Source organism: Pleuronectes platessa, chromosome 9, assembly GCF_947347685.1.
Source record: "Pleuronectes platessa chromosome 9, fPlePla1.1, whole genome shotgun sequence".
In the NCBI taxonomy this organism is placed as follows: domain Eukaryota; kingdom Metazoa; phylum Chordata; class Actinopteri; order Pleuronectiformes; family Pleuronectidae; genus Pleuronectes; species Pleuronectes platessa.
This window is the reverse complement of record NC_070634.1, coordinates 10,348,126-10,374,092: the sequence shown is the minus strand read 5'-3', so window position 1 is coordinate 10,374,092 and position 25,967 is coordinate 10,348,126. Positions and strand designations below refer to the sequence as shown.

At 43.0% G+C, this 25,967-nt stretch overlaps 1 protein-coding gene across 1 annotated transcript in view; it reads left to right on the top strand.

Moving 5' to 3' along the window:
- Window positions 1-782: 782 nt before the first annotated feature.
- The window catches only part of ncanb (neurocan b), a 129,352-nt gene continuing 104,167 nt past the window's right edge, over window positions 783-25,967 (top strand). The window contains exons 1-5 of the mRNA XM_053430699.1: window positions 783-801; window positions 938-1,012; window positions 14,123-14,205; window positions 19,179-19,301; window positions 25,671-25,931. Of these exons, the coding sequence (XP_053286674.1) occupies window positions 783-801; window positions 938-1,012; window positions 14,123-14,205; window positions 19,179-19,301; window positions 25,671-25,931 (561 nt within the window). The remainder of the gene's footprint in view (window positions 802-937; window positions 1,013-14,122; window positions 14,206-19,178; window positions 19,302-25,670; window positions 25,932-25,967) is intronic.

Below are 25,967 nucleotides of genomic sequence, written 5' to 3'. Positions count from 1 at the left end.
TTAAAGGTAGTTCTACAGCCAAGACTCAATTAGCTTAGCCTAGTATAAAGAATGGAAAGAGAGATAAATAGCTACCCTCACTCAATCCAACACAGCATGGCTCTATGTCGAAAATGTAGTTCCCAACAGTACCCTCTTTTTTCAAAACGCCTTTCTACAGATGAATTGATTAAGCAATATAACCACATTTTTTGAATTGTAAATGTGGTACATAGAGTTTGTCACCTTCAGGACAAGACAGGATAACTGTAGTTTAAAGTCTTTATGCTAATCTGAGAACCACATTTTAGGCTTTTGGTTCACCTCACAAATAGGAAAGTAGATTTTATGTTTGTATACTCTCGGTCAAAAAGTAAATAAAGCTCTTCCTCATAATGTCAAAGAAGAGCCAACCTAACTTATAATACGGTGTCGAAGGGAAAGGACGCCTCTGGACATCTCTGTCGTCGATTAAGAACTGAGAAGATGACAGGATGTAATTTGAAAAGTGTTAACTTTGCAGCGGAGAGTCGATCACATAGCTTGTTTTAAATTGATCCCTGTGGTAATGGCTGCATCATAATCACACTGCAGAAACAGCCTAAAACTAACAATCAAGTGCACCTCGAATGAAACTGCGCCCCTCTGTGAGATCTCAATTTGTGTTGGCGGCACCTTCTTGATGTATGGGGCTTGTGCACAGTGTAGGTGGCCTAATGCATGCTCAATTTCTCTCTCTCTCTCTTTCTCACACACACACACACACACACACACACCTTAAAATCTGTTTATCACGCTTGGACATGGCTGGGGTCCCTGCAGGTAACCCCCCCGCATTTTTCAGACAGATGGAGCCAGAGCCACCCTCAGATAAATAAGTAAATAAAACTCGGCCTTAGGCAGGTGTCATCAAGTCTGATTCTTCTAAATGAGTGTGGCTGACAATCGATCTGCCTAGAGGACCCCAGACTGTCTGCGTCTCAGACCTGGGAGTCACGCTGGGACGGAATCCGGAACGCCGCTCAGAAGGAAAGTCAGAAATAGCCAGGCAGCGCCATCAAACCCCCCAGACCTGCTCACTCATATCGCTCTGTCCAATCCTAAATCTCTCAATCTTTTTTTAACCGAGGTGTGGTAACTCTCCCTGCAGTCGTTCCTCTCCTCTGCATCTCCAACCTCTCTCCCCCCCCCTCCATCAGCGTCTCACACCTTCCTCACCCTCTTCATTTACACCTTAACAGCTCTCTCTCTCTCTCTCTGTTTGGCCATTTTTAACGGTAGAGCAGAAACATCTGCACACTTTCATGAATCATTAGTCATTCTAGGAGTGATTATTTAATAAGTCGAGAGCCCTGTGATGCTGCCGCCACCGCCAGCAGCCTTGTTTTATATTCACCCTCCCTTTTCTTCCCCCCCTAGCGTTTCTTTTCTTGGGGCTTTGAGCGTTTGATTCCTTCCTCTCTCATTCCCACACTTCGATTCCATTTCCCGGCACAGTTATCACAGCGCGGCGTCTTTCTCCTTCACAACGTGTCTTTTCTCACTGTGTCTCTGTCTTTTCCTCCCCTGTCAAAAATCAGGTTTACTCCGGCCGCTGTAGTTCCAATTTCCAATTTCTGCTCAATTTATTCGCTGTACTGTGACGCTCCTCGTCTTGTCTCTGTCTCTCATCACTAAAAGAAAGAGGAAAAGTCATTTATTTGGAATATTTCTGTGTCCGTTTCTTTCCATGCCATTCACAATCTGGGAGATGTTGTCAGTGCTGAACTATCTTCAATGTGCACACACTCATTTCGCTGCCAACAACTGTTTTCTCTCTTCAGTTCCGTGTCACTTAGACCAACTTTCTTTCTCCTCCACTTCAGGCACTACTAAGACATATTACCCACGATTCACTCATTTTATTCCATGTATAGAAAATCCAGCCAATATGGAACGTGCAGAAGAGATTATTGTGAAACTGAGGTGGATAATAAAGTTGCACTTTGTCAGTATAATCACTCTAGAATGATTTCTCTTTAGATATTGTAGTGAAACATCTTTATAATAAAAGCATCGCATTTCTTATTTATTTCAAACCTTAAGCGTTAAGACATGTTTCATGAAGTACATATTAGTTGAATGCTCTCGCTATACTGTAATGAGTGTTTTCATTCCGTGTCACAGACACTACTCATTGTTTTTACACAAAGGGTGGGTGTATTCTAACGCACATGTAGTTCACCGTCTTCCCTTTACTCTGTGTGTCAAACGAAGAAAACAACTGTTTAAACCAGATATGAGTTTAAAAAAATGGCAGCCATGAAATTCAGTGCAGACATTCATGGTCCCCAGATGATGAAGCCTATAGAGGTTTTTTCTTTGCCCACAGCAGAATGATAATGGCTGCACACAGCGCTGTGGTGAAAGGGCACACTCCAGTCTGTCTGAGTCCTCACTGGGTCAGAGGCTCCCTCTCAGGTGCTCCAAGCACCGGGCCAGACAGCCCTCCCCCACGAACATGATACAAACACACCATCTGTCTGTCTGCACCCTGCTGATTTGGATGTGTGTGTGCACACAAAGTATCATCATTATCATCGTCTGTGTGTGTGAGTGTGAGTGTGTGTGTGTGTGTGTGTGTGTGTGTGTGTGTGTGTGTGTGTGTGTGTGTGTGTGTGTGTGTGTGTGTGTGTGTGTGTGTGTGTGTGTGTGTGTGTGTGTGTGTGTGTGTGTGTGTGTGTGTGTGTGTGTGTGTGTGTGACTATGAGATGTAGACTGATTTAACTGTCCATCAAAGCAGCAGATTACTCCCAACACTGGGCTTTAATGTGGACGTGTGTGTGGATGTGTGGATATTGAAGTCAGTGTATTTGTTTATTAGATCATTTTAAGATCATATAAATGGATTAGATGGAATTTTTAACTTGGAGAGCTTGGATATTGGTTTTGACTGTTGTAAGACATAAACACTGGAAAATGTCAATAAATTGGGTTTGGACATTTTCCAGTGTTTGCCTTTCGCAGATGGAGAACGCAGCAGGAGAGTGTCCAGGTCAGACACGTTCACAACAATATGAAAGTGATCATCGAGGCGAGCGGTGGTGCCTGAGTAGAGCACACAGCATCAACACTGCCGTCTGTCATGAATCATCCTGCATGTGCACAGGGATAAAACTGTAATTGCATTTTGTATTTCTTCATAAAGAACATATCGGCATGATGCAGTGTGACTCCAAGACATAAACCATAGTATTTACTTATCACTCTGCACTGCACCAACGCAACTTCAAGGCTGCAGGTCAAGAGCCAAGCTCCAACTCTCTCATGACACTTCATCTGATAAAAACCTCTCTGTCAATTGACCACCACTGTATTTATTCTGATCGGGGGGGGGGGGGTTGATAGTGCAAGTTCACTGACGGACTCCTTGCCCCAGCATGATTCAGTGTCCCTGCTCCACTGACTTTGATTAACTGAGGAGTCTTTACAGCCTGCAGTCAACAGCGAGGATTTACTGAATCCCAGATGCCCCTGGATCCTACAGAGGGAGCGAGAGAGAGTTAGGCAGAGAGAGAGAGAGAGAGAGAGACATTACAGCAATGTGAGCAAAGGAGAGCGGAAACACAGTGCTGAGTGGAGTGACAGAGAAAAGAAACAATGTAGAGAAGAGAGGAAACGGGTGAGAGCGGAGTGGAGGAGAAGCATAAACCTGGCTGGCAGCCCAGTGAAATATGTACTGCTCTCAGACCTGCCTTAATAAACTGATAAGATCCTTTCACCACAAACACATACGGCTATACACGAATTGGATAGTGAGTGTGTCTGTGTGTCTGTGTCGAAGGATGTGGGTCTTAAATCTGACATAATAATAAACCATGACATAAAAATAATACATGGGGATGAGTATATAATAATAGATATAATTTAATGTCTTCATGCTTTATTGTGTGTTATATGACATATGAGCAATCTTGACAGAGACGGTAGTGATACATGGGTGAGATAGATTTGCCAATATTTAGTTCCAGTCTTTGATCAGGGAACCTAGGAAATCAACTGATGACGAATTCATTTTTAGATTTGAATGGAAAAGGGTTCATAAGCATTGACTGGTTTAAAATTGAAAAAAATTCTTAGAACCTTTTTTTATGATTCTGAATCATTATTTTGTGTTTTTATATTAAAAAAGCATCAGGAGGTGACACCTTGGACTCTGGGAACTTCTAACGAGCATTCACTTTGATCATACAAGTAAGTTTCATTGAAAACAGATATTTGTCCTTCATCCACACCCTCACAGTGGGGATGAGCCGACTCACGGTCTTTTGTCTTCCGTGTGACTCTGTATTCACCACTCTGCAATTTTAAACTCCTGTGTACACCATGTCGGAACATTTTTCTTTCCCTGTGCACTCGTCTCCAGCCGCATTTAAATTCAAGGCGAAGACAAGCAGGCGGCCAAGGAGACCTTGATGTGCCCAGAACAAGTTTAACATTTGCCACCATATAAAGTGGCTTTGCAGCTCGGCAAATGAGAAGCCTCAGACATTTGAAAATTGCCTGGCCGCCCTTCCTGCACGTAGAAAGCTTTGTGTCACCTCATTTTTCAGGAGAATCTCTCCCTCCGTCCCTCCCTCCTTTCTCCTCGGTACAGTATCTCACCCTTTCACAAGATCTTTTCTCATCTTCTCTTCTCTCTTTCTCACCCTCGCTCTTTTTCAGTTCACATATACGAGATGACCTTGTCTTTTCAAGCCACAGAGAGCAAGGCGAAAAGCATTTAACAAAACAAATGAGCGATAGTCGATTCCAGCCTTCTCTTGACCAGGGGTGTTGTTGGCCGGTGGTCAGCTGCATTTTATCAATAAGGGGGAGCGTGGTGGTTTTCAGCTGTAAGTAATAGGTTTCTATATAGTTTTGGGCAGCCCTGAAGCTTATTCCTGCTCTGCACCATCACACTGCTCAGCATGCCATCTCTGCTTTGTGCGGTAGAGCCTGGTGTTGTGTGGTACTCAGCCTCTCGCCTTTGTCTGTACAGAAAATCATGTTTGTTTCCAATTGAGGAATCTTTGCAAAAGAAAGCCAATAAATGAAAACATTGATTCCACCCCAAGCACTTACTTAACGCACAGTGAGCGATGTGTGGGTTTATATGTGCACGCTGGGCAGTAAAACACTTAACTTTAATTGACGGCACTTTTCAGCTCCGTGGTGATAACGCCTGAACAAGCACGGTCTCATCCTTGCTTTTATTCTCTCTCTCTCTCTCTCTCTCTCTTGTCCTTCCTTTCATCCCTCTGTCGGTCTTTGCCCAACTTTACTGATTAACTGCACTCTTCATGTGAGCACGACGAGAGCGTATTAATCATAATCTGCATTTCTATAGCACCTTTCCACATAACAGTAACAGACAATTTTACATCATAATATTTATATAGATGTCTCAGTAAAAAATATTGAGAGAATGGTGAGAAACTGAGACAGTAACGATTAAAAGCATTGTAGTTTCACATTCATTTTTTTCTTTAGTTTCATTGTTAGATTCCTTGTGTATCTTTGACTCCTTTAAGGTACCTTTCGTTGTCTCATTTCCTGTTGCATATTGACCATCACTTCCTGTTTCATTTGTGTCTCATTCACTAACCCCTACTCACCATATGGGGAATTGTATTTTAAATGTTCACACTCAGTATTAATACTTTAAGGTAAAAAGCACATTTTAAGACCATGTTTAAATGTAGAAATATTACACATTCTACACAACTCACAGATTTGTTCTGGTGCCAGTCACATAAAAACAAGCAACCCCATCGAAAATGTTAGGGACGAATGCTGAAAAAACTGTTTTCGAATCGGTATTTGAAAATGGCAGCAAACATAAACCTGTCCGTTTTATCCTCAACGCAATCCAGATATGTTTTGGTCTTATTATTTTCCTCGGGTGAACTTCAACGTTTTCCTTACATTCATTACAGTTTAAACACAGACTCCCCCCCCCCCCACCCCCACGTCCGATGATTTTCAAATTAAAAGTGGCAGCCTTGCGTCTGCATTTGGGTCCTCATCTGATTCCAGAAGTAACATCGAGGGATGATGCATATCCTGCCTGTGCAAATTGAAGACCTGAATCAGGCAAATTAGATCTTTTATCTTGTAATATTTTATTATGATGTTATTATGACTTATTGACGAGTGGTTAATCCAAAGAAGCTGAGGATGGTGTCTCTAATCTTATTGGTTAAGAAAATGTATTAATATACTATAAGTTGTCATCTTCTTACACAGTAATATCACTCCTACTTCATCATTGATTCTTTTTCAATCTATGGAAACTTTAAATTGTGTCTCTTTAGCCATAAGATGCAGAGATGCCTCAAAAAAGGCGCAACGAAGAATCCAATATTCTGATTCCATTGTGACTTACTTCTTCATGATGTCCTTTATCATACTATATTATATCATCAGGAAAATTCATCTGATCAACATTAACTTTAGATTGTCTCTCGAGCTCTATTATTATATCTTAGAAAATATGTACTTTTGATTCTGACCTTTGAATCAAAGTAATTCCTATGCACAAACCCTCCCAAGTAATACTCCCTCCAACCACCAAGAGTGAGATATTTTTTCTCACGCACGCATTGAAAAAACACAACAACCCTGCTTCCCCTCACACCAGCATGCAGGGTAATAAAATAGAACCGAAAGCGTCCAAGTGTGTGTTGAGTGGAGACGTATGCACAGATGCATGCGCTAATGAGTTTCTATCATGTGCACGCACGCAGGTGTGTGTCTGAGTGTGTGTCTCCAGACTCTCTCACGAGCATCTGTCACTCCTCATGTCATCCTCCAGTCTACTCACACTCCACAAGTGCACAGGTACATTTGCATTCCCATAGGTATTTTGTACACTGCACATTCAGTGTATGTAATATTGCAGACTTCATTATAATGCAGAACTCTCGCAAGGTCTCCTCCCTCATAACTGGCGTCTTCCTCTGCCTCTCAGGCGGTATAAGGAAAATGTTATTGCCTGAGTGTGCACAGTCCATGTGTGTGTGTGCACGTGTGTGTGTGTGCACGTGTGTGAGTCCTTGTGATGGAATGAAACTGTCTCTGGCGTGTGCTGTGTCTAAGCCCATATGGTGGGCTCTGAATCAGATGGCAATTCCTTCATTTTTGGGAGCCCAGCCACAGTCTCACACTGGTCTTCTAGCTTTCCTTCTCCTCCAAGCGTATACATACAGCGACAGGCCCAGCAAAGCATCAGGGGAAATTTATGGCTGCGTACGATTTTGGTTCCCTATCACCTCCCCCCTTCTCTCTATTTCCCTTACTTCCTCTTCCTCTGAACTACCCACCACCTCTTTCATCCCCTCACAAACTCTGTCTTTGCCATCTCTCTCTTCCTCTATGGCGATTGGGCTTATCAGTGTGTTATCAGTGCCTCATCTGGATTGTCTCCCGCACAGTGTCTTCATTTCTGGCCCACAGCTTCTTCCTTTTTTTTCTCTCCCGGCGGAAACCCGAGGAGTCCTGCTGTTCCACCTTGCACAGGTTTTATCAGCCGGAGTGTAGCCACCCACTCATACATTGTTTTCATCTAAGTGCTTTTATACTGCACCTCCCAAGAAATGGCAAGAAACAGAAACCACAGTGAGGGATGATGTATTCCATAAGACAGGTGCAAATGCAGAAACGTCCCAATTTGTGCAGAAAATTTCGAAACACTAAAGCCATTTATGTTTGACGCAGTGTGACAGGTTGCTTACTAAAAACCTTGGTAATATCCTCCTGGAAGGAAAACAGTCCTTTGTCACCTGAAGGGTAGCCTCGTTCTTCACTCGAAGGGACTTATCCATAGACATTGATTGGACTAACTCCCCCTGTGAAACCTGCGCCATTGTGTGTATGCCTGAATGAGTGTGTGTGTGTGTGTGTGTGTCTGTGTGCGCGCGCTCATACATGCTGCAGGAACAAGACCTGTGTGTGGTGATGGACAGACCGGCCACCTGAGTGATTAATGAGCCCACTTAATAATGCATCCTGGTGAGGGGAAGAGTGACGGAACAATTTGAGAGGAGCAAGGGAACTAAAAGTAAAAGAGAGAAAAATATCATAGAAACTGTGAGTCGTGGATACAGATGGTGGCAGACGTTGATTGGCAGGAAGAAAAAAAAATCCAAATATAGACGGGCAGAACAAGGTGGAGGGCGAGCGGAGACGACAGATGGGACCAGGCCTGACTTCTCCAAGACAGGCTGCAGGTCGGGCTTCTGAAGGGGTTACTGACAGGGACAGAAAACAAAGTGCAGCAGCTTGGCTCTGGATCTTTCTCCGGTGTGTCCGTGTCTTTGCCTGCCTGTCTGTCTGAAAGCACCAAGCTGTCGGTCTCCTGCTCTGTGTGGCACAACTACAGTATCGGTGACAGGCTTGGTCGTCTGACATTTGGAGATCTGGCTGGATCTCTGCAGCTGGTATTGAACACAGCAGGAGAGCTCTCATTCACTCTGATTTAGATCCCTCAGCTTGAGTTTGGAGAAGCTAGCACTTAAATGTTGAATGACAAATGACAGTCCACAAATCCCGCGCTCTGTAGTCACTGCTGCTACCTCTGTCAGTCTATCTGTAATCGCCCCCACACGTGCATTTTATTCTGATAACAATGTTAAATGCATCAGAATTTTTTTTAAAATGGGTCTTAAGTGACTCATGAAAGTAAATGAAATCTTATAATTTCTAGCCAACCATCGTGGATTTTGTCGACTGACAGTATGTCTGTCACTATCAAATCTTATCAACTACAGCGCAGGATAAAATAGCATTATTTTATTATTTATGCTGCGACCGTGAGATGTCTTTTAAATGTTTCTTGCTAATTAGACCTAATCCAGAATCCTCTGAGATATTAAATACATGTCTTTAATATAAATACTGACGCTACAGCAACATAGCTCAGTCAAACAGTCAGTATCTCCACCACCTTATGAGGAACAGCATGGTTTGAGGAGGTTATGTCTTTACTGCTGAACAGATTTTGGGGGGAGCAGAGGCAATTTACTATTCAAGCAGTTTTGGGGAATTTTTCAATATGAAATCTATATAAAAAAAAAACCTTCATGTGTATAGTGTTAATATCTATAAACATGTTGCAGATCCCGATAATAATCTGGATGTATCTGGCCTCAATACATGTTTACACCATATGGTGAGATAGTGGCCAATCCGGCTTGGCAGAGGTATTCGCTCTCCCAGGTCCCTTCAAGTAAAGTAAAGAATAAAAGTCACGCAAACATGAAATGAATGTTAGTGACTCCAACATATGCGATGAAGGGCTCAGAGGCTCCATATGGAAAAACTACTTTACTTTTATATTGAAGGCAAAAAAGCAGCATTAATGATAACCAATAAGTTAATTAAACGCACACAATCTAAAACTGGTTTGGCTGAAATTATGCTCTAAACTCCCTTAAAACTAAGTAAAGAGCTCAGCAAATGAAAAACATGACAGTCGTGCCTCGCTGCGATTGCTAAGTTATGATTGGACAATCAATTTTTTTTTAGGCGGAGCTCAACGGAAATTGATTTATAATCAACTTAATCAGACCCTTGCTGAGACTACAATACGTGGGAGTATAATGTCAGGTCTGAGTCAAGTGAGCTGATGTTTCGAAAGGAATTTTCAGAAAGTTGCCTATCCCCTACCTGCTTTTGCTCATACACACACACACACACACACACACACACACACACACACGAACCTGCATTTATGAAACTATGATTCTTCTAATACCAGGAGTCCTGCAGTGGAGATACAGTAGATGGATAACGAGGCATCACAAAGGGAAAGAAGGGCACGGGTCTGGCCACACAGAGGTCAGAGCCGCTGCTGTTTGCTCGAGAGCAGGCACAGACAAAAGAGAAAGAAAAGGTTATTCAGCTGTTGCACTTTGAAATCATCCTGAATGTGTGAGCTTCAGAAAAGGCCTCAATGTAACATTAATCAATAGCAGAGTAAGTGGGCTTAGAGAGAAATAATAGATGGAGTATATACTAGTGTGGTCCCAGTAAACATAGCCCTGACCCTGCGAGCACACATGAGGAGCTGCTACTGATGAACTAAAGATTTGAAGAAAAAAAAAAGAGAGGGTATGAAACTGTTTGCTCAGTATTTCATTTAAAGAAGAATCACTTACGTTTCCATTGTGGTCGGGCTTTAAACTGTATAATGAAAACGCCAAAGCAGCAGTCCAGGTGGACTTTATGTATCCGTGCACAGTTTAATTGGAGATTTATGAAAGCTGCAATACAACAAACACAAACTGTCCTTTAGCTTCATTTTTAATAACCCAGACTTTGCTCTCCAGTGTAATGTCAGGTCTGTTGTGTATCTCCCATCTAATTAGAGCTGGCCCTGTGAATGTGATGGTGTGAGTCGTTAGTCAGAGGTCCGACTCCGTTGTTAAATAGGCGTGTTTATTCCCCTTTGTCACCAACAACAAAGCAGCACATGAAAGAAGCTTCGGGGTTTCAACCAAGTCAGTATCACTGTAAAATGAGCAAAATATTCCAAATAAAGACTTTGGATACAAGTATACAAAACATCTGAAAAACAACACAGAGGAGACGATAGCTCAGGCTTCGAGGTTATTGAATGTGTTTTCTTGTTTCCTTCACTTAAGGAATCCAGCCTTTTCTGTAAACTCTAGCATACAGTGAAAATCAACTCATTAGCTTGACCGATCACGTGTGAGAAGGCTTTGGCCGCCATCAGTCTATGTGGAGACCAAATACATTGTTTATCAGCTTATCTATCTGCATTCAAATGCTGATGTTGATAGAAATTATAATAATGTTTAAACTCACTAGTTGTGGAGCAGAGCTCATCCTCCATTCTCACATCTCAATGTGCTGGTCAGACTGTGACCAGCAGATTGAAGCCTTAAGCCCCAAAACATTTGCCTTTGCCCCCGGAGAATAATTTGTCATCAAACGATGAATGATGGGCTCCAGAGTTGTCTTGAATAATTTCAAAGTAACATTAGAGTTAAATGACAGTTAGCTACTTATAAAGCTGCATTCAAATGCTTGTTAGATGGCACAGAATTTATTTTGTAAACTAACCCATAATAGGTTATTTTTCCTACCTTAATAGTACCAAATGATTTATTTAGTTATATGATTTAAATCATTTCACATATACTGGGAATGCACAACAAACTCCTACACCCACTTTTAACTCAGCTTCAGCTGTGGCGCAGCAGAGCTGTTTGGTACAAGGTCAGTGTTTTTGTCCTTGGCTGCATCCACTGAGATTGACTCAGAGTGACCAGCGCTGCTGTAACTGACACTGGCTATCTGTTTCCAGCATCTCAGCTACCAGCCGCCAAACCCGCCTCCTCCTCCTCCTCCTCCTCCTCCTCCCCCAAACTGCTCTCCTGTCCTTGCGCCCCGCTCAGCCCGCCGTGTCTCCGGAGATGTCACATTCATTATTTACACTCAGGGTTTCTGGGGCCCCACGGCGCTGGCTGACTTACCTCATTTGGTCTCTATCCCTTGGCTCTTGTGACACACACATGTTACAGAAGCAAATAGTCAAATTTGCGAAAATAAACGCACAGATTTATTTACATGAACATCAACACGCGAGCACTCAAGTGCAAGGAAATTAATTCAACCTTGTTCGCCTCTGTTTCCATTTCTTGTTTCCTTTCTCGCTCTAGGCTGTTGTAGCTACACAGATCAAACTGAAAGGTTCTTTTATGACCTATACTGCATATAGGTCATAAATCCCGCCTCCTCCATGTTGGAGGATGGGACACAGACCAAACTAAAAAGTCAAAGTACACTTCATATACATTTTTCGCAAGGTTTCTGGCATTTAAGTAGTTCTTATCACATTAATGTATAATATAGTTAAACTTTTTCAAGTAAGTTTGTTTTTAATATTTGATGCTATAAAAACAGGATGAAAAGTTATGATTGAAAGCAGAAACTGACTCACGATTGGTCGATTGCATGATTCTTTGGGACCTGGCTACATCCCCTGATCGCTACTGTGCAGACTCTGACTCCAAATGTGCAAAATGGCAGCGTTCGTCTATTTGGTATTTGAGCTTTATTAGTGTATTGTCTGAAGAAGTGAAGAGAGGTCGTCCATCTTTATGGACAGTCTGGCGGGACAGGCAGGAATCAGGACAATTGGACACCAATGCAAAGTTTTACTATCTATTATTAATAGGGATGCACCGATTTATCGGCCGAACATCGGTAGCGGCCGATATTCGCCTCGTTTACTGATATCGGCTTATCGGTAATAAACTTGACTTTACCGATATCATTGGCCGATGTTCATATTTGTTGTAAAACCGCTGGGCACGTGCCGCGGCTGGGGGAGCAGTCGCTCCGTCGCCCTCCTCTCCGCGCCGCCGGAGGCTCAGTGTGCGGCACCGGGAGGTCCTCATCCGGTGCCGCCTAACGGCGTCGCTGGTGCGGGGCTTTCTTTCTCTTGGACCGGTGTCCATCGCCGGCGCGGAAGGCGGGCCGTCGGAGGGGACTGGGTACGCGGTCAGCGGCGGCCACTCTGGACGCGTGTCGGGCCCTTCTCGTGGATCACCTCAGCTACGGCGAGCGCTGGGGGAACCCTCCGGCTGGCGCCTAGCAGCTGACTGAGAACTGGTGCGGACCAGGGGAATCCGACTGTTTAATTAAAACAAGCATCGCGAAGGGCCACGGTGGGTGTTGACGCGATGTGATTTCTGCCTGACACTAAAAACAGGTAAAACTGAGGAGGGCTTGTTAAGTTATCTTGACTCACGCAGTGTAACTTGGCGTAAAAAGTATGAGCGTAGCGTCTGTTTAAATACTTTATTCTCATGTGCACCGGCTCTATTCATCCGTCTCATGCACAGGTAACAAGGGAATACACACAGAAGCCGTAACACCACTAATAAACGGGCAATACTGCTACCGTAAATCAATGAGAAGAGCGTTCTCTATAATGCTACTTTAACAGGGCTGTTTTAGACAGGGTAAAAAGGTGCTGTTTTAAATAATCCTTGTGGTATTTTGACCAAAATATGTTACAGTCATTTCATTAAGATCCACAGGAACCATTTCAACTTGCGGAAAAATGGTCATAATATGTCTCTGTTAAATAAAGTTTAGTTAAATCAAAGATTGTTTCATAAATCTGATTCAATTTGTGTCATTAAAAGATAACAGTGATGAAGGGCTGAACATTTTTTAAATAGTGCTTTTTAAATAATGATTTAATTATTTTTCTGGCACAAAAGGGTGAATGAATAACAACAAAAAGAAAATAAACAAATATCGGTATCGGTATCGGCCAGATTGTTATTTTAAATATCGGTATCGGCCAAGAATTTCCATATCGGTGCATCCCTAATTATTAACTCTGGTCTTACTTTTAGACATTGCTGTTTCTTCTTCATGTAGTATTTTTCTGCAACTAAGCACTTGAATGGTCCTGTTATATGTGTCTTAAAGTGTGTTAGTATGAACGGAAAGCATTTCTGATATGGAGCTAAAATGCTTGTCTGGATAGAGATTGTTTTTATTTTAAAAACACTTTTTATGAAATGAAAACCAGTGTGAGCGAAGCCCCAGTGTTCAGCACAATTGCCTCCATGGTAACATAGATTTCAATCCAGTGTTTCTGGATTTCTTCAGTATAATGTGAGCATCATGTGTCTCTATAATACCCTGGAAATCGACCATCCAAACACAATCAGCCTGTCTTTTTATTGTTTCTACCTTTTCCTTAGTGTAGGTTTAGCTACCCTGTAAACCTGAATAGTGATACACTTTTGAAGACAATAGTTAAACAAAGCCCTTTAAATTTCATTCTCACTGAAGTATTGTGAAATGAAAAAAAAAAAAAAGTCTACCTTATACTTGCAAAAGAACAAACATGACAGCTCTTCGCACCCACCTTATGAAACTGTAAAGTGAAGAGTGAACTGACAACCCTGTAACCTGAGGCCCTGTCAAGAGAAAAGGGAGGAAGACAAAATCCCATGAAAAGGAATTCCTATGACTTATCTACAGTGTGCATTAGAAACCCTCACGAGGCGAATGTGTTGATTCCAGTTTCCTTTGTGAACTCACACTGTCTCCCTCTCTGTCTGTCTGTGTCCAGGTGCAGCAGGATGCAGGGTGTACTGCCTGGGTGTGGACTGCAGCCCCTGCTGGCCCTCCTTCTGCTTCAGACTGCAGTGTGTGGTGAGTACTCATTAGAGCGGAGGCCGTCCCCGTCACCTGAGCCTCAGTGTGCTGTACAGAACTTCACATGATTATACCAAACATTTCCAGCCAGTAACCTCTGGTCTCTCGCGCAAGTGTTCTGCCACACAAATCATCAGCTACTTTCGGACTTGCACTGAACTCGATTATCTGGAGGGGCTGTATGTGAGAATGGTGTGATTCTCTCCTGCCAGCCCCCTGGGTAAACCTTTGGATGGTGTTTGAATGTTCCCATATGAGAACAGAAGGGGATTGTGCAGAGAATACACCACGAGCGAGTGGGCAGGTCAATTACATTTCTAACACACAAAAGACAAAAGAAAAAAAAAAGTACAAATGTCTCCTGATGATAAAGAGAGCTTTCACAATAAGAGCCGACCCCAGTGTCCACGTGCTGTGAGACAAAAACACATTAAACATTTATTCATTACATCTCATACGCATCGGCTGCAAGTCCAGCTCTTACCCACCTATTAACTGCATCTTCCCCAAAATGCCCCAAACATCTGAAAATCAACTTGTGAAAATCTGTATTTGAATTCTAAATTGTACTTCTTCAACTTGTGCACCCCTCATCATGCTACTTTAATACACAAAGCACCTTGGATCAAAATACCATAGAGTATGGCCCTGTTACTTGCACACCATCCTTGATGCGCACAACGAGACAAATGATGCTTTCACTGCGATTCATCTGGGATGGATCTCTGCGGCGCAGGGGGAGGACACGGGGACTGGATGAGAGGCAGAGTGATGTGTGAGAAAGGTAATCAAGCATGTCCCCCCAATCAAAGATGAGTAAATCCCACATCAACTCGAGGAAGCCCAACAGCAAGCAATCACTGTGCTCTGTAGGCTGAGCGCTCCAAGTGAGAAGCCTTGAGAAACTTCAACTGCCACATTTGTTCAGATATTGAATTCACAGGTAGCTTTGTGTATGGCCTGTATCTTAAAGCTTAGAAAAACATTAAGATTCCAGTGTAAGGTCAACAAATTGTTAATAGTTACTTTCTTATACATGTAAGATGAGGACATTTGTTATTAATTCTCACATTACAGAACCAGGAGCTGGTGCTTTTGCATTAAAAAAGGGCTTTTAAATCATTAATAACCAAATACCTGCTGATTAATTGTCTGCTGATCAACTTATGGAATCCTTTCAAATTTAATCACATAAAATATTCATATATAACAATCAATTTTAAATCTGTCCTGTGTTCAGTTGACACAAACGTGTGAGTGTCTTTTGGTCTTCATTGGTGACTGTGGCTTGGTAACAGCTGATTCAACTATTACATGGGAAAATAAGCCAGTGAGGAAATCTGAGAAAAGCTCAGTGTTTGATTTTCTCCACTTGGTTTTTCACACTGGTTAAAAATGAGAAAGACAACTGATTCACACAAACAGAGAATTCCCAGTACAATAGGACAACACTATTCTAACTTTGGCAGAAACATTTGTCTTCATGCTTGTGCTCTTCATTCATAGAGAGAAGTCTGTTGGGAAAATGCTCATGAAACTTTTAGACATGTATTTCTTAACTACTACCACAACCCATCCATCCATAATCTATAGCGTTTATCCTTTGAGGGCTGGAGCCAAACCCAGCCAACATTGGACAGCTCACATATCACAGGTCCAACATACAGACAATCTAGATCCTCCATTTAACTAAACCCCATTCTGCATGTCTTTGATCTGTGTGAGGAAGAAAACCCACTTAGACAAAGGGAGAACATGCAAACTCCACAGAGAAATGCTCGGGCAGCCCTGGGATTCAGACTAAGAACCATTTTACCTCCATGCCACCAACTAACTAAATCAGTATAGCCAAATTATAGAAAACAGATGAGCATGTATCGGACAGCAAATGAATGACTCACCTGATCTCTATGAAGGAATGGTCAGAATTTGTGATTCGTGGCCGTGCTCTGTTGTACCCATGTCGCCTCACATGTTAGACCTGGTCCCACTGATGTAACAGAGTCGATACCTCGAACTACTGCACTTGCAGGAATATGGAAGACACAATTGTGAAGCTCACATTCATGCAGTCAGACCTTTTGAAATGGAAGCTCATTAAAATGAGCTTTGATTCGGCTGAAAAGCTGAAGTTTAGGATCTTAATCCTCCTATTATGTGTCAGTAAATTGTCCAAACTCTGGAGAGAGACTTGACATTTAGAATCTTTCTGTATATCTGTTTTACTGACTTCTTTTAAACCCTCTCTTTTACTGAGAAGGTCAGTGTGGCAGAATCACACGATGGGGTAAACAGGAAAGAATGTCTCGCCGTCTTACAGTTACTCACACAGAAACTTTTGTGCAACTCATTCTCCCTATCAGTACGTCTGGTTGCTCCAAAGTTGTACCCATCCATACCACAGAGCTCTGCAGTGAAGGGAACACAAGGATTCACATCTTTGCCTTCCTTATTCTCTCCTTTGTTCTCCCTTCCTGGGTATCTGCATGTGTTTGTGTGTATGAATAGGACAGACTGCACGCCTCCTCGTTGCTCCCGTTGGCCTCCCCAGCGGTCTGCTCCTCTCTGTGTTGTATTGTTTCTGGCTTCTGTTGCGGCAAAAGTTTTTATTTTTTTTGCAATCTACGGACCTGGCACCGGGGCGTCTCTGTGACTCAAGGCCTCAGCTTCACAGTCAGAGATGATGAAAACACAGCCAACTCCTCTGTCTCTCTCTGCGTGGGTATATGTTTGTGAGGAAACCCTCAGGTTACATCTGCCAGGTGGTTTAGGCAGCCAATTTGCAGAGCAGCAGAAGCGTAACACAGACACACACACATACACACACACACACGCACAAACACTCGCCATCTCCTAGGAGCCTGACTTCACACATACATGTGCCTGTCAAGAGTGTGTGTGTCATGCAAATACTCCCTGCTCCTCTGCTCCGGAGGAGTTTAGTTAACGTCTCCTGTCTTCCTCAACCTTCCTGCACATTGTACTTTCTGTTTCTGGCTGAGCGAACCTGGGAATAGTCAATGGGAGATAGAGGAGTAGAGGAAGGCTTGGAACTGAGGCTTACCCCATGACACTTTGCTTGACAGCCCAGAGATTGGAAAGCGGGTGGCCGTGAGGGGGAGCAGGACAGATTAGGGCCGAGCCTTTTGCTCGGATGCTTTTGGGTTGCTGATCACGTGAGACTCCTGCACGTTTGGTACATGCTCTTCTCTAAGTAGCTATGAATTTAACATGTTGCATGTTACACAACATTTATGCGTCATAATGCTTCAGAAGGTGGAGAATTAGTCACAGCAGCAGCAGGGAGCTCCTGACATGGCTTGGTCGGGAGTCGGCTCAGACAGGCTGCAGTGACCAGGAAAAAGAGGAGGAGGAGGAGAGAGTAGGGTGTCCCAGTCCAAGACACGTTTGAGGGATGATTAGAGTTTACAGTAAATGATTGGAGAATTGGGGGAAATGGGAAATGAGAAATGAGAAGATGGGAAACAAAGGAGTGACAAGGAGGGGGAGAAAGAGGCAAAGTCACTTAAGCACTTGAAAAGAAGCACTTAAAAAAGAGGGATCCCAGAGGCTTCAATAATAATCGTCTACTTCACAGACATTCGTGCTCTGCAGGTGAATTTCCTACTCTCCTTTTTTCCTCCTTCAGGCAAATTTCATCCCTCATTTACGTAAAAGTAAAAAAAAAAAATCTAATCTTTTCGAGTCAATCACCAGTCAATCACATGTCACCTGTAATGACACAATGCCCACCCTCTCATATCCAGCAGAAAATGAATGGGGGCACACTTTTGTGTTGCCGAGGGCCTCATTCAGCAGGTCCTCACTGTAATTATCAAGCGAACATCAAGCGAATTGTCGAGGCGGTGCGATTGCATCCCGAGTTAATGGAAAGGACATAATTAGATGCAAATTCACCCCGGGCAGCACAAATTGATTTTACCCGTATGCAAAAAACATAAATTATGGGAGTTAGAAATGCACCAGAAAATGTGCACATATCCCTGGGCTTCATGAATGGGCTTCATAAACCCACAGAGTGAATGTAGAGAGTTTGAGACCCTGGTGGGATCTGAGAGCAGGCAGAGGCCCCCCCCCAAAAAAAATCTGAATAAAACTCCACAGGATCAATCCTACTTTCACAGTTACTGTCCAGATGTGGTCAAATTTGTGCAAATGATACGATGCAACAATTTTACTTTGCTTTCGGTCTGAACATACTTTCCATATTTGAGTATATATTATATCCCATGGTTACTAATGTTACTCTTGTCCAATCCAAACTTAGTGAAAAACGTTGACTGTCAACATCTAGACAAACAAGGTCCACGTCTGTCTGCTTTGTGCCAACTATTTATATCACTATCATTGCATTAGTGTTTTTTTACAAGCTTTTTTATCATCTTATTCTAAATAACAATGCCACGTGCGCTATCTCATGTGTGGAGACATTTCACCCCAGCCAATGTAGAAGGAAAGGCTTTGTACATTTGCAAATACTGTGCAAAGACCTATGTTAAGAATGACACAAAGATGCAGAAGCATAGAGTCAAGTGCCCAAAATTTCCTCAGGGCTCAAATCAGCCTATGACAAAACAATTTTTTTATATTTATGTCTGTATATGACAAGGTCAATACAGTTAGTATAAATTACCCACATAATTTCTAGTTTATTCCCGTTAATTCCCGTTAATTCCCGTTAATTCCCATGGAAGGTTTCCAGCTTTTAATATTCCCGGAATTTTGCAACCCTAACTCTGATAGTTGTTCTTTCTCAGGTGGTATTATGCAGACGGCCTGTTCACTATCTGATAACATTGATTCAGTCATATTTAGGGAAGATTTTTCCTGTAATCTATGAACATGACAAATAACTTATTTGGAGATTTTTTCAACCCCGGCCCTAAATGTGTGTGTGTAAATTTATACTACTTAAACAATCTTTTTGAATTGGTCTTGTTCATCTGCAGCTGGACAATAGCGACAGTCCGGTCATTGCTAAGAGTCCAAACAACATTAGACATGTCTCGCTCAACGAGAAGTCTTATACCCTCAAATCTCGTAAGACTTGGGTTGTTGCAGGAAGGGGGAATGTGAGTGATCATATATAGAACAATATCCAATAAAGAGCGTATATTCTACAGATGCATGCAAACATATTTGTATGTTTCTTCACAGCATTCTTTTTTGTCTTTGCAGTTTTGTTTTTGCACTCAGAAATATCTAGGGATGTTTTTGACTAACTTGCACTGTTAACGTGAGTATAACAGAGAAAGTGATAAAGTAGGTGGAGGGGAAGTAACACTGGATTGATGGGGGAAATAGAGGAGGAGATGAGTAAGAGAGGAGACAGCGAGTGATATGAAGGTAAGAAAAGACAGGAAGGTATGGAATGAAGAAATATAGCACGGAAAGAAAACATCAGGTGGCTGAGAGGAGGCAGATAATAGTAAAGGAAGCAAGGTAAGGGAGTAAGGAGGAGGCGGGTGGGAGTTGGAGGGGATGGTTTTGGGGGGAAGATCGCAAACCAGACAATGCCAGCATGGAAACATCATTTCAATACCCTGCATGATGTTCGTCTGACAGACCTGCTGTGTTTAGACAGGCAACATGAACACCCAAACCCCCACACACACACACACAGACACACACACACACACACACACACACGCAAACATACACACACAGTTGCACAAAGTTACACAGACAACGCAGATATACACACTCCTTACTGAAGTTTGCTCTCGGTGTGTTTGTGTGTTTGTGTGTGCGTGTGTGTGTGTGTGTGTGTGTGTGTGTGTGTGTACACTTCCTGTAGGGGAAAGGCTTCTGCACTGCAGTGAAACACAGACCAGTGATCAATCAAACACAGTAGAAAGAAGCAGGACACCCCCCCTCCCCCCTCATTCAATTTACATTATACACTACGCAGCCTCAGATCTGTTCTTTGAAGAGGCCACCAAAGCATTGTAGTGTGTGTGCGTGTGCGTGTGTGCGTGTGCGTGTGTGTGTGTGTGTGTGTGTGTGTGTGTGTGTGTGTGTGTGTGTGTGTGTGTGTGTGTGTGTGTGTGTGTGCGTGTGCATGTGTGTGCTTTTATCTTTCTGATGGTCCTATCAGACTATTTCCCTCTCACTTTTTGGCCAATCCTCACTTTCTGACTCCCTCAAAGGGTTCTTTGGTAATGCATTCAGTGAGCGTCCTCACAATTATAGAGCAACAAGTGTGTTTGTGTGTGTGTGTGTGTGTGTGTGTACTTGCATGCTTAATAGTACTTTCCGTACTCCATCCATGGTGCCTCTGTTGCCATGGTTATCATTTGAGCATCTTTCAGCCTAAACGATAGCGGATCAGTGTTTCAGAGCCACCGCTCTGTTCATGTTATCATCTCCCCGTCCCTTGTTTTTCTCTGTGTGTCTCTGCATGTCGAGCAAGGTCTGTTTAAAAAGATGCATTTCCCCACATCCAAAACACTAAACAATAAAAACAGTGAACAGTTTTGTCAGACCCTCCACTCGCACAAAAAAACAAACCCACTCTTGCCGCAGATGCTCCTGAAATGTTTTATTCATATAAGGGGATACGAAATAATTCACCGTCCTCCGACTCGTTCCAAAGTTTCGCTTAATTATTGTTTGTATGTTATTTTTTTTTATATACCCTGTGTTTTATAGCAATTTAACAGGCTGTTTGTTATATCTTTGATTTGTAATATTTACTTTTAATGATGAAGTGAGATGGACTTACTTAGATACAGTATCTAATTGTATATTCATGGTTCCTGGAGATCAGTGGTGGAATCTAACTGAATTTATTTATGTACTGTACTGGAGAATTTCCATTTTATGCTACTTCCTTCTTCAACCCTAAATATCCACTGCATTTGTCCTCCACTGCATGAGTCTGTGGGCTGTTTTTACTTGGTTCTTTCCAGGCTTAGATTTAACATATAAAATCAGATACATTTCTGTCAAAAGGCACTATACAAAATGGTTTAGAAGAAAGAGAGGGTGAAAGAAAAAGGGAAGAGAAGAAGGAATGATGTTCCTGATTGTGTTCGTATTGCGGTTAAAATGCTATTAGCGCCCACCCTGTGTCTGTGTGCAGCCCCGTCCCTGACACATAGCGGCTCTCCGACTGGGTTTAATAATTCGAGAGCACCTCTAAAGCGAAGACAGATGGGCCAACGGTGATGATCACGTAGACGCCGCACTGTGACCCAGCGGCAAGAAAATAAGAAAATCCCAGCTCTACCTGCAAGCTGCTGGAAGCTCAGCATCCAGGTGGAGCTGGGGCGACGAGCCTGCCCTTTCTTACCGCTGCACACTGACAAAGACACAACACAGGACGGGGTCAATAAAAGATCCGCCTGTTAACATTAAACAAAGTCCTCCACACTGACTCGTCCTTACAATCCGATGTTTTCATGTGGAGGAGTTTTAACTTTGCCCATTTTCACCACTTTCCTACATTTTGGTGACATTAAGCTCCAGTATTTCCTTTCCTTTTTATAACCCAACAGCCACTCGAGCCTTGTTTGCAAAAGGACATCAAAAAAACAATATGATATCCAAACAAACGGCAGTCTTGTTGGGGTTACGCTTGTGATAACATTCCCATCTAAATGCAGATTTGAGTATAGCGATGGAATTGGGGGGCCCTCACTAGTTTGCTTCACAAAGCTAAATCTAATCTCAAGGAAGAATCTGTGTGATTTCAGGAAATTTACTTGTGAAAATTACTGCACCAGCCGGCAAACAGAGATAAACATTTGTCCAAATAAAGTGGATGGAAAGAGTGAAAGGGGGGAGGTGGGAATGCGATTGTGAAGGTTGGTTGGCTTCAATTGTGGCGCCGTCTTGCTGTTGGGCAACATAAGTAACGAAATGTTACCTTAATGGTGCTCGCCCGGTTGGAGCTTGGCCGGAAACTGGCAAGCAGATTAAACATTATTGATGCCCCCAAGCTGCAGAGGACATTTGCCTGTTTCTGTTCCATGCAAGGTCTCTGCAAGGTGTTGGAGAAATTGTTGTTTCTTTTCTTGGTCTGTGTTGAGAGGGAAGGTCACATGCGTGACGGTGTGGTAAGCAAAGATGAGTGCCACATCCTCCAGGGGGATAAGGCAAAGAGAGTGACAGCAGGGAGAGCAGGGAGTGGAGTCGGATCGCCTCTTCTAAAAGATGTGTTTAAGTGTGTTTGTGTGTGTGTGTGTGAGAGAGTGTTAGAGCCTGTATGTGTCGCCACGTCAGTCTTAACACACACCTCCCGAAACACAACAATGCATCACCACTTTTTCCATCATCTCCTCTTGACTCCTTTTCCACGTTGCATCACTCCAATTCCCCCCAGTTACACGTCTCCACCTTTTTCACTTCCACTTGTGTTTTTCCCTCGCTGGCCTCCTCCCGCCGCTCTCACTCCTGCACTGTGTTCTGCCGGAGTCAATTTAACATGTTCATCTTTTCCATTCCCTGTTTTGCCCCCATGTCAGTTTGAGTAAAAAAGTACAGTGCTGCTTCTTTCAGGTATTTAATAGTGAATAGGTTTTTGTGTACCCCTACTCCCATCACAGATAATATTGCAACACTGGCCTTGAGCACAAACTGTGTTCAAAGAGACTGTTTGTTGTTCAGCAAAGACTTGATACTCACAAAGTGTCATTTTAACCTGCAGCTAGTGTGGGATGTAAAATTGTTTCATTTGTAAAATAAAAAAAATGTCCAGTCTAGAACATTCAAATGAAGAAAAGGCTCATCCAACATTGTAATTAAGGTGATACTAATATGATCAAATATGCTCTGGCCTATTTGTTTAAATGTTAAACAACAGCATATATATATACATATACTAAATCTGCACTTTTAAAGACAACACATATCTTGTTTGTTTATATGTGTCAAATAGTGTGAAAATGAAAGTGAAATAAAAAAAAAGGAGGTGCTCAACCATGGACTGTATATAAAGATGGACTAAGTGTCCCCACTTCCTCCCAATATCCAGAAATTAAGCTAAAGTATCTCAGATACGAATGCTGCCATCTTTCCTATTCGGAGCTCGATTCAATGCAGCAGTGACCAGGAGATGAAGCTGCAGTATCAAGCTCCCGGCGATACATGCCCCCGACCAATCGCGAGTCAGTCTCAGCTGTCAATCAATGACGTTTCACTCAAAATACAAGAACATAACTCAGTGTGATAAGACTGACCTAAAATTATAGAGATCTCTACCTGAGCCCCACTGGATCTACAGAAATGGATTGTCTCACCTAGTTCAGCAAATGTGTATTTCACAAAGTTTAAAGAAGCTTTACTATGATACACATATCATATGTCGGGTAGTATTTGCTTGCAGGTGGACTTTTACCAGGCCTAAGATTGCAAACTAGCTGGTAAATCTTCCTTAAAGTATGTCTTATAGTAATGTCATCCTTCAGAAACTGTCTTGATCTTAGCTCTTCGTGACCCAAAGTGCTTTGCTCATTTATTCCTCACCTCCCCTTTCTTCTCCTCTTAGCCCCCTGCCTTTGAACGACTGATGTATTTTCACGGGTCATCTCACTCAACAGGCTTAACTCTAAATAAGAAGCCAATTCAAAGCACAGGCCCTGTTTGATACAAGCATGTGGAGCGACACAGATCAGTAGCTCAGAGACATCGTCTAAGACGATGACAGTGGGAGAAGCTGACGAGTGGGTATTTATCTGCCTTTATGTGTCTGAGGGGAGGATTTTATGAGAGGGTTGATGCCAAGGTATCAAGGAAGAGACACTCAACCTTTTAGCTTGAGCATAACGTCTGGAGGAATGAGCCATGACAGGCATTTGCTATTTGTATGTGTTCAAAGGCACATTCACTATCCTCTGTGTGTGTGTGTGTGTGTGTGTGTGTGTGTGTGTGTGTGTGTGTGTGTGTGTGTGTGTGTGTGTGTGTGTGTGTGTGTGTGTGTGTGTGTGTGTCTGTGCACAATGTAAAGGCAGTCAAACTCCAGTCCAAAGTTGAATCACGAAGCGGCTCAGAGAAAAATCAAATCCTGAAAATAAAACGTCAAACAAACATACATTGTATCTTTGTACAGAAGCTAAACGTGAAACGAAAATGAGATGAAAAATTGTTGGATGAGAGGAAAAGCTGATTGGAATGCTCATTTGAAAGATGGCAGGCTGTCGTGCTGCGGGAGAGGAGGCAGGAAAAGAGACTAGCAGGAGATGGAGGCAGGGATGCTGGAGCAGAGTGACGCTCGCAGCAGTGCGCCTTTGACCGCTGGAAAGACATTGTTCCACCAATCTGCCATTTAATTACAGACAGGAGGAGCCACGGCTGTAGCATGTAGCGCTTTACCACACATCCAATCAAACAGGCGTGCAAGCAGGACCACACACACTGTGTGCACTGTATACTGACACTAATGAAAAGGAATCAATTGTCTCATTTTCTCCATCCTACTGTCTGTCCCGCCCACCGAGTTGTTTTTTTCTGATCCTTCATCTTACTCACTTTGTTCTCTTTCATGCTTCACTTATTTTTACAGCTTAACATTAGGTCTCCTATTGTTAAACGTTGGCATGGATAAAAAGAGGCAAGCTGGCTGTGAATGAACTGACGCTGGACTTTGGGGCCGATGAGTCTTAGTGTCTTATGTTAGCAGTTTCCTCAGGAGCAATTCTGTAAGAAAGGAAACAGAGATAATAGATGAGGTGTAACGCTTATGTCTTGTGACCATATGCAAGTGAACCAGAAGTGCATTTTCTATGATGTATTGCGAAATTCCTCCCCTCCGCAATTTTTCGGTTCGGGATTGTCGCCATGTAAATTAACTTTTGAAGGGGGGGTTATGAGGCGTTGAACCTCACACGCCGTGCACACTGGATAACCATATACAGATTAAAATGCACTATACAGATGCTAGCAGCACAGAGATGATGACCTCTATTACTATTGTGTTGGAGTGGGATTCACATTCCAGTGTAAATGAAGCACCTCTGTCCTTTCAGCCAAGGTGACAGAGGATTAGAGGGGGATATTAAGGTATGACTACCGGTGTAAAATGAGTTGGGCAGATAACGAGCTGCTCTGAATGCACCACATCCTCCTATGACGATAACCTTTCCCTGTCAGCAGATTCATTAATGAAAGGGATTTTTGTATCTCTGTGGTTCTGGTGCAGGTGTTACAAGGCTGCAAAGAGGTGGTTGGTATTGATCCAATAATGTATATCACGGTGATGTATGGTGTCTGAACAGACCTGCCTGCCTCCCACTTTTTAGGAGGAGAAGTAATGGTCCTTTGGATCAATACGCAATAATCAGAGAGGCACAATGAGCCTCTGTTCTTTTTCTTCACAATCAGGAAGAGCTGATGGAACAAAAGAACCTGGAAGGAAAGCACATGTTATCTTCTTCAAGCAGCAATCACCCAACATCTCTTCAACCTAATGAGAAATAACGTTGTGTAGCTCCATTTACAAGGAGTCATTGATCATCTTCTCTCCTCTGCTCTCCTCAGGCGTGACCAGTGCCGACACTCTGGTGAATATGCGCAAAGTGACCCATCAGACCATAAGCGAGGAGCTATCCCAAACCGTTCTCCTCCCCTGCCTCTTCACCCTCCGCCCCAGCTCATCCCATGAACCGCCCAGGATCAAGTGGACCAAGGTCTGGGGCCAAAGGGGCTCTGACGGCCTGCAGAAGGAGCAGTCCGTCCTGGTGGCCAAGGACAATGTGGTCAAGGTTCGACTAACGATGAGAGCGAAGTGTCTGGCCTCA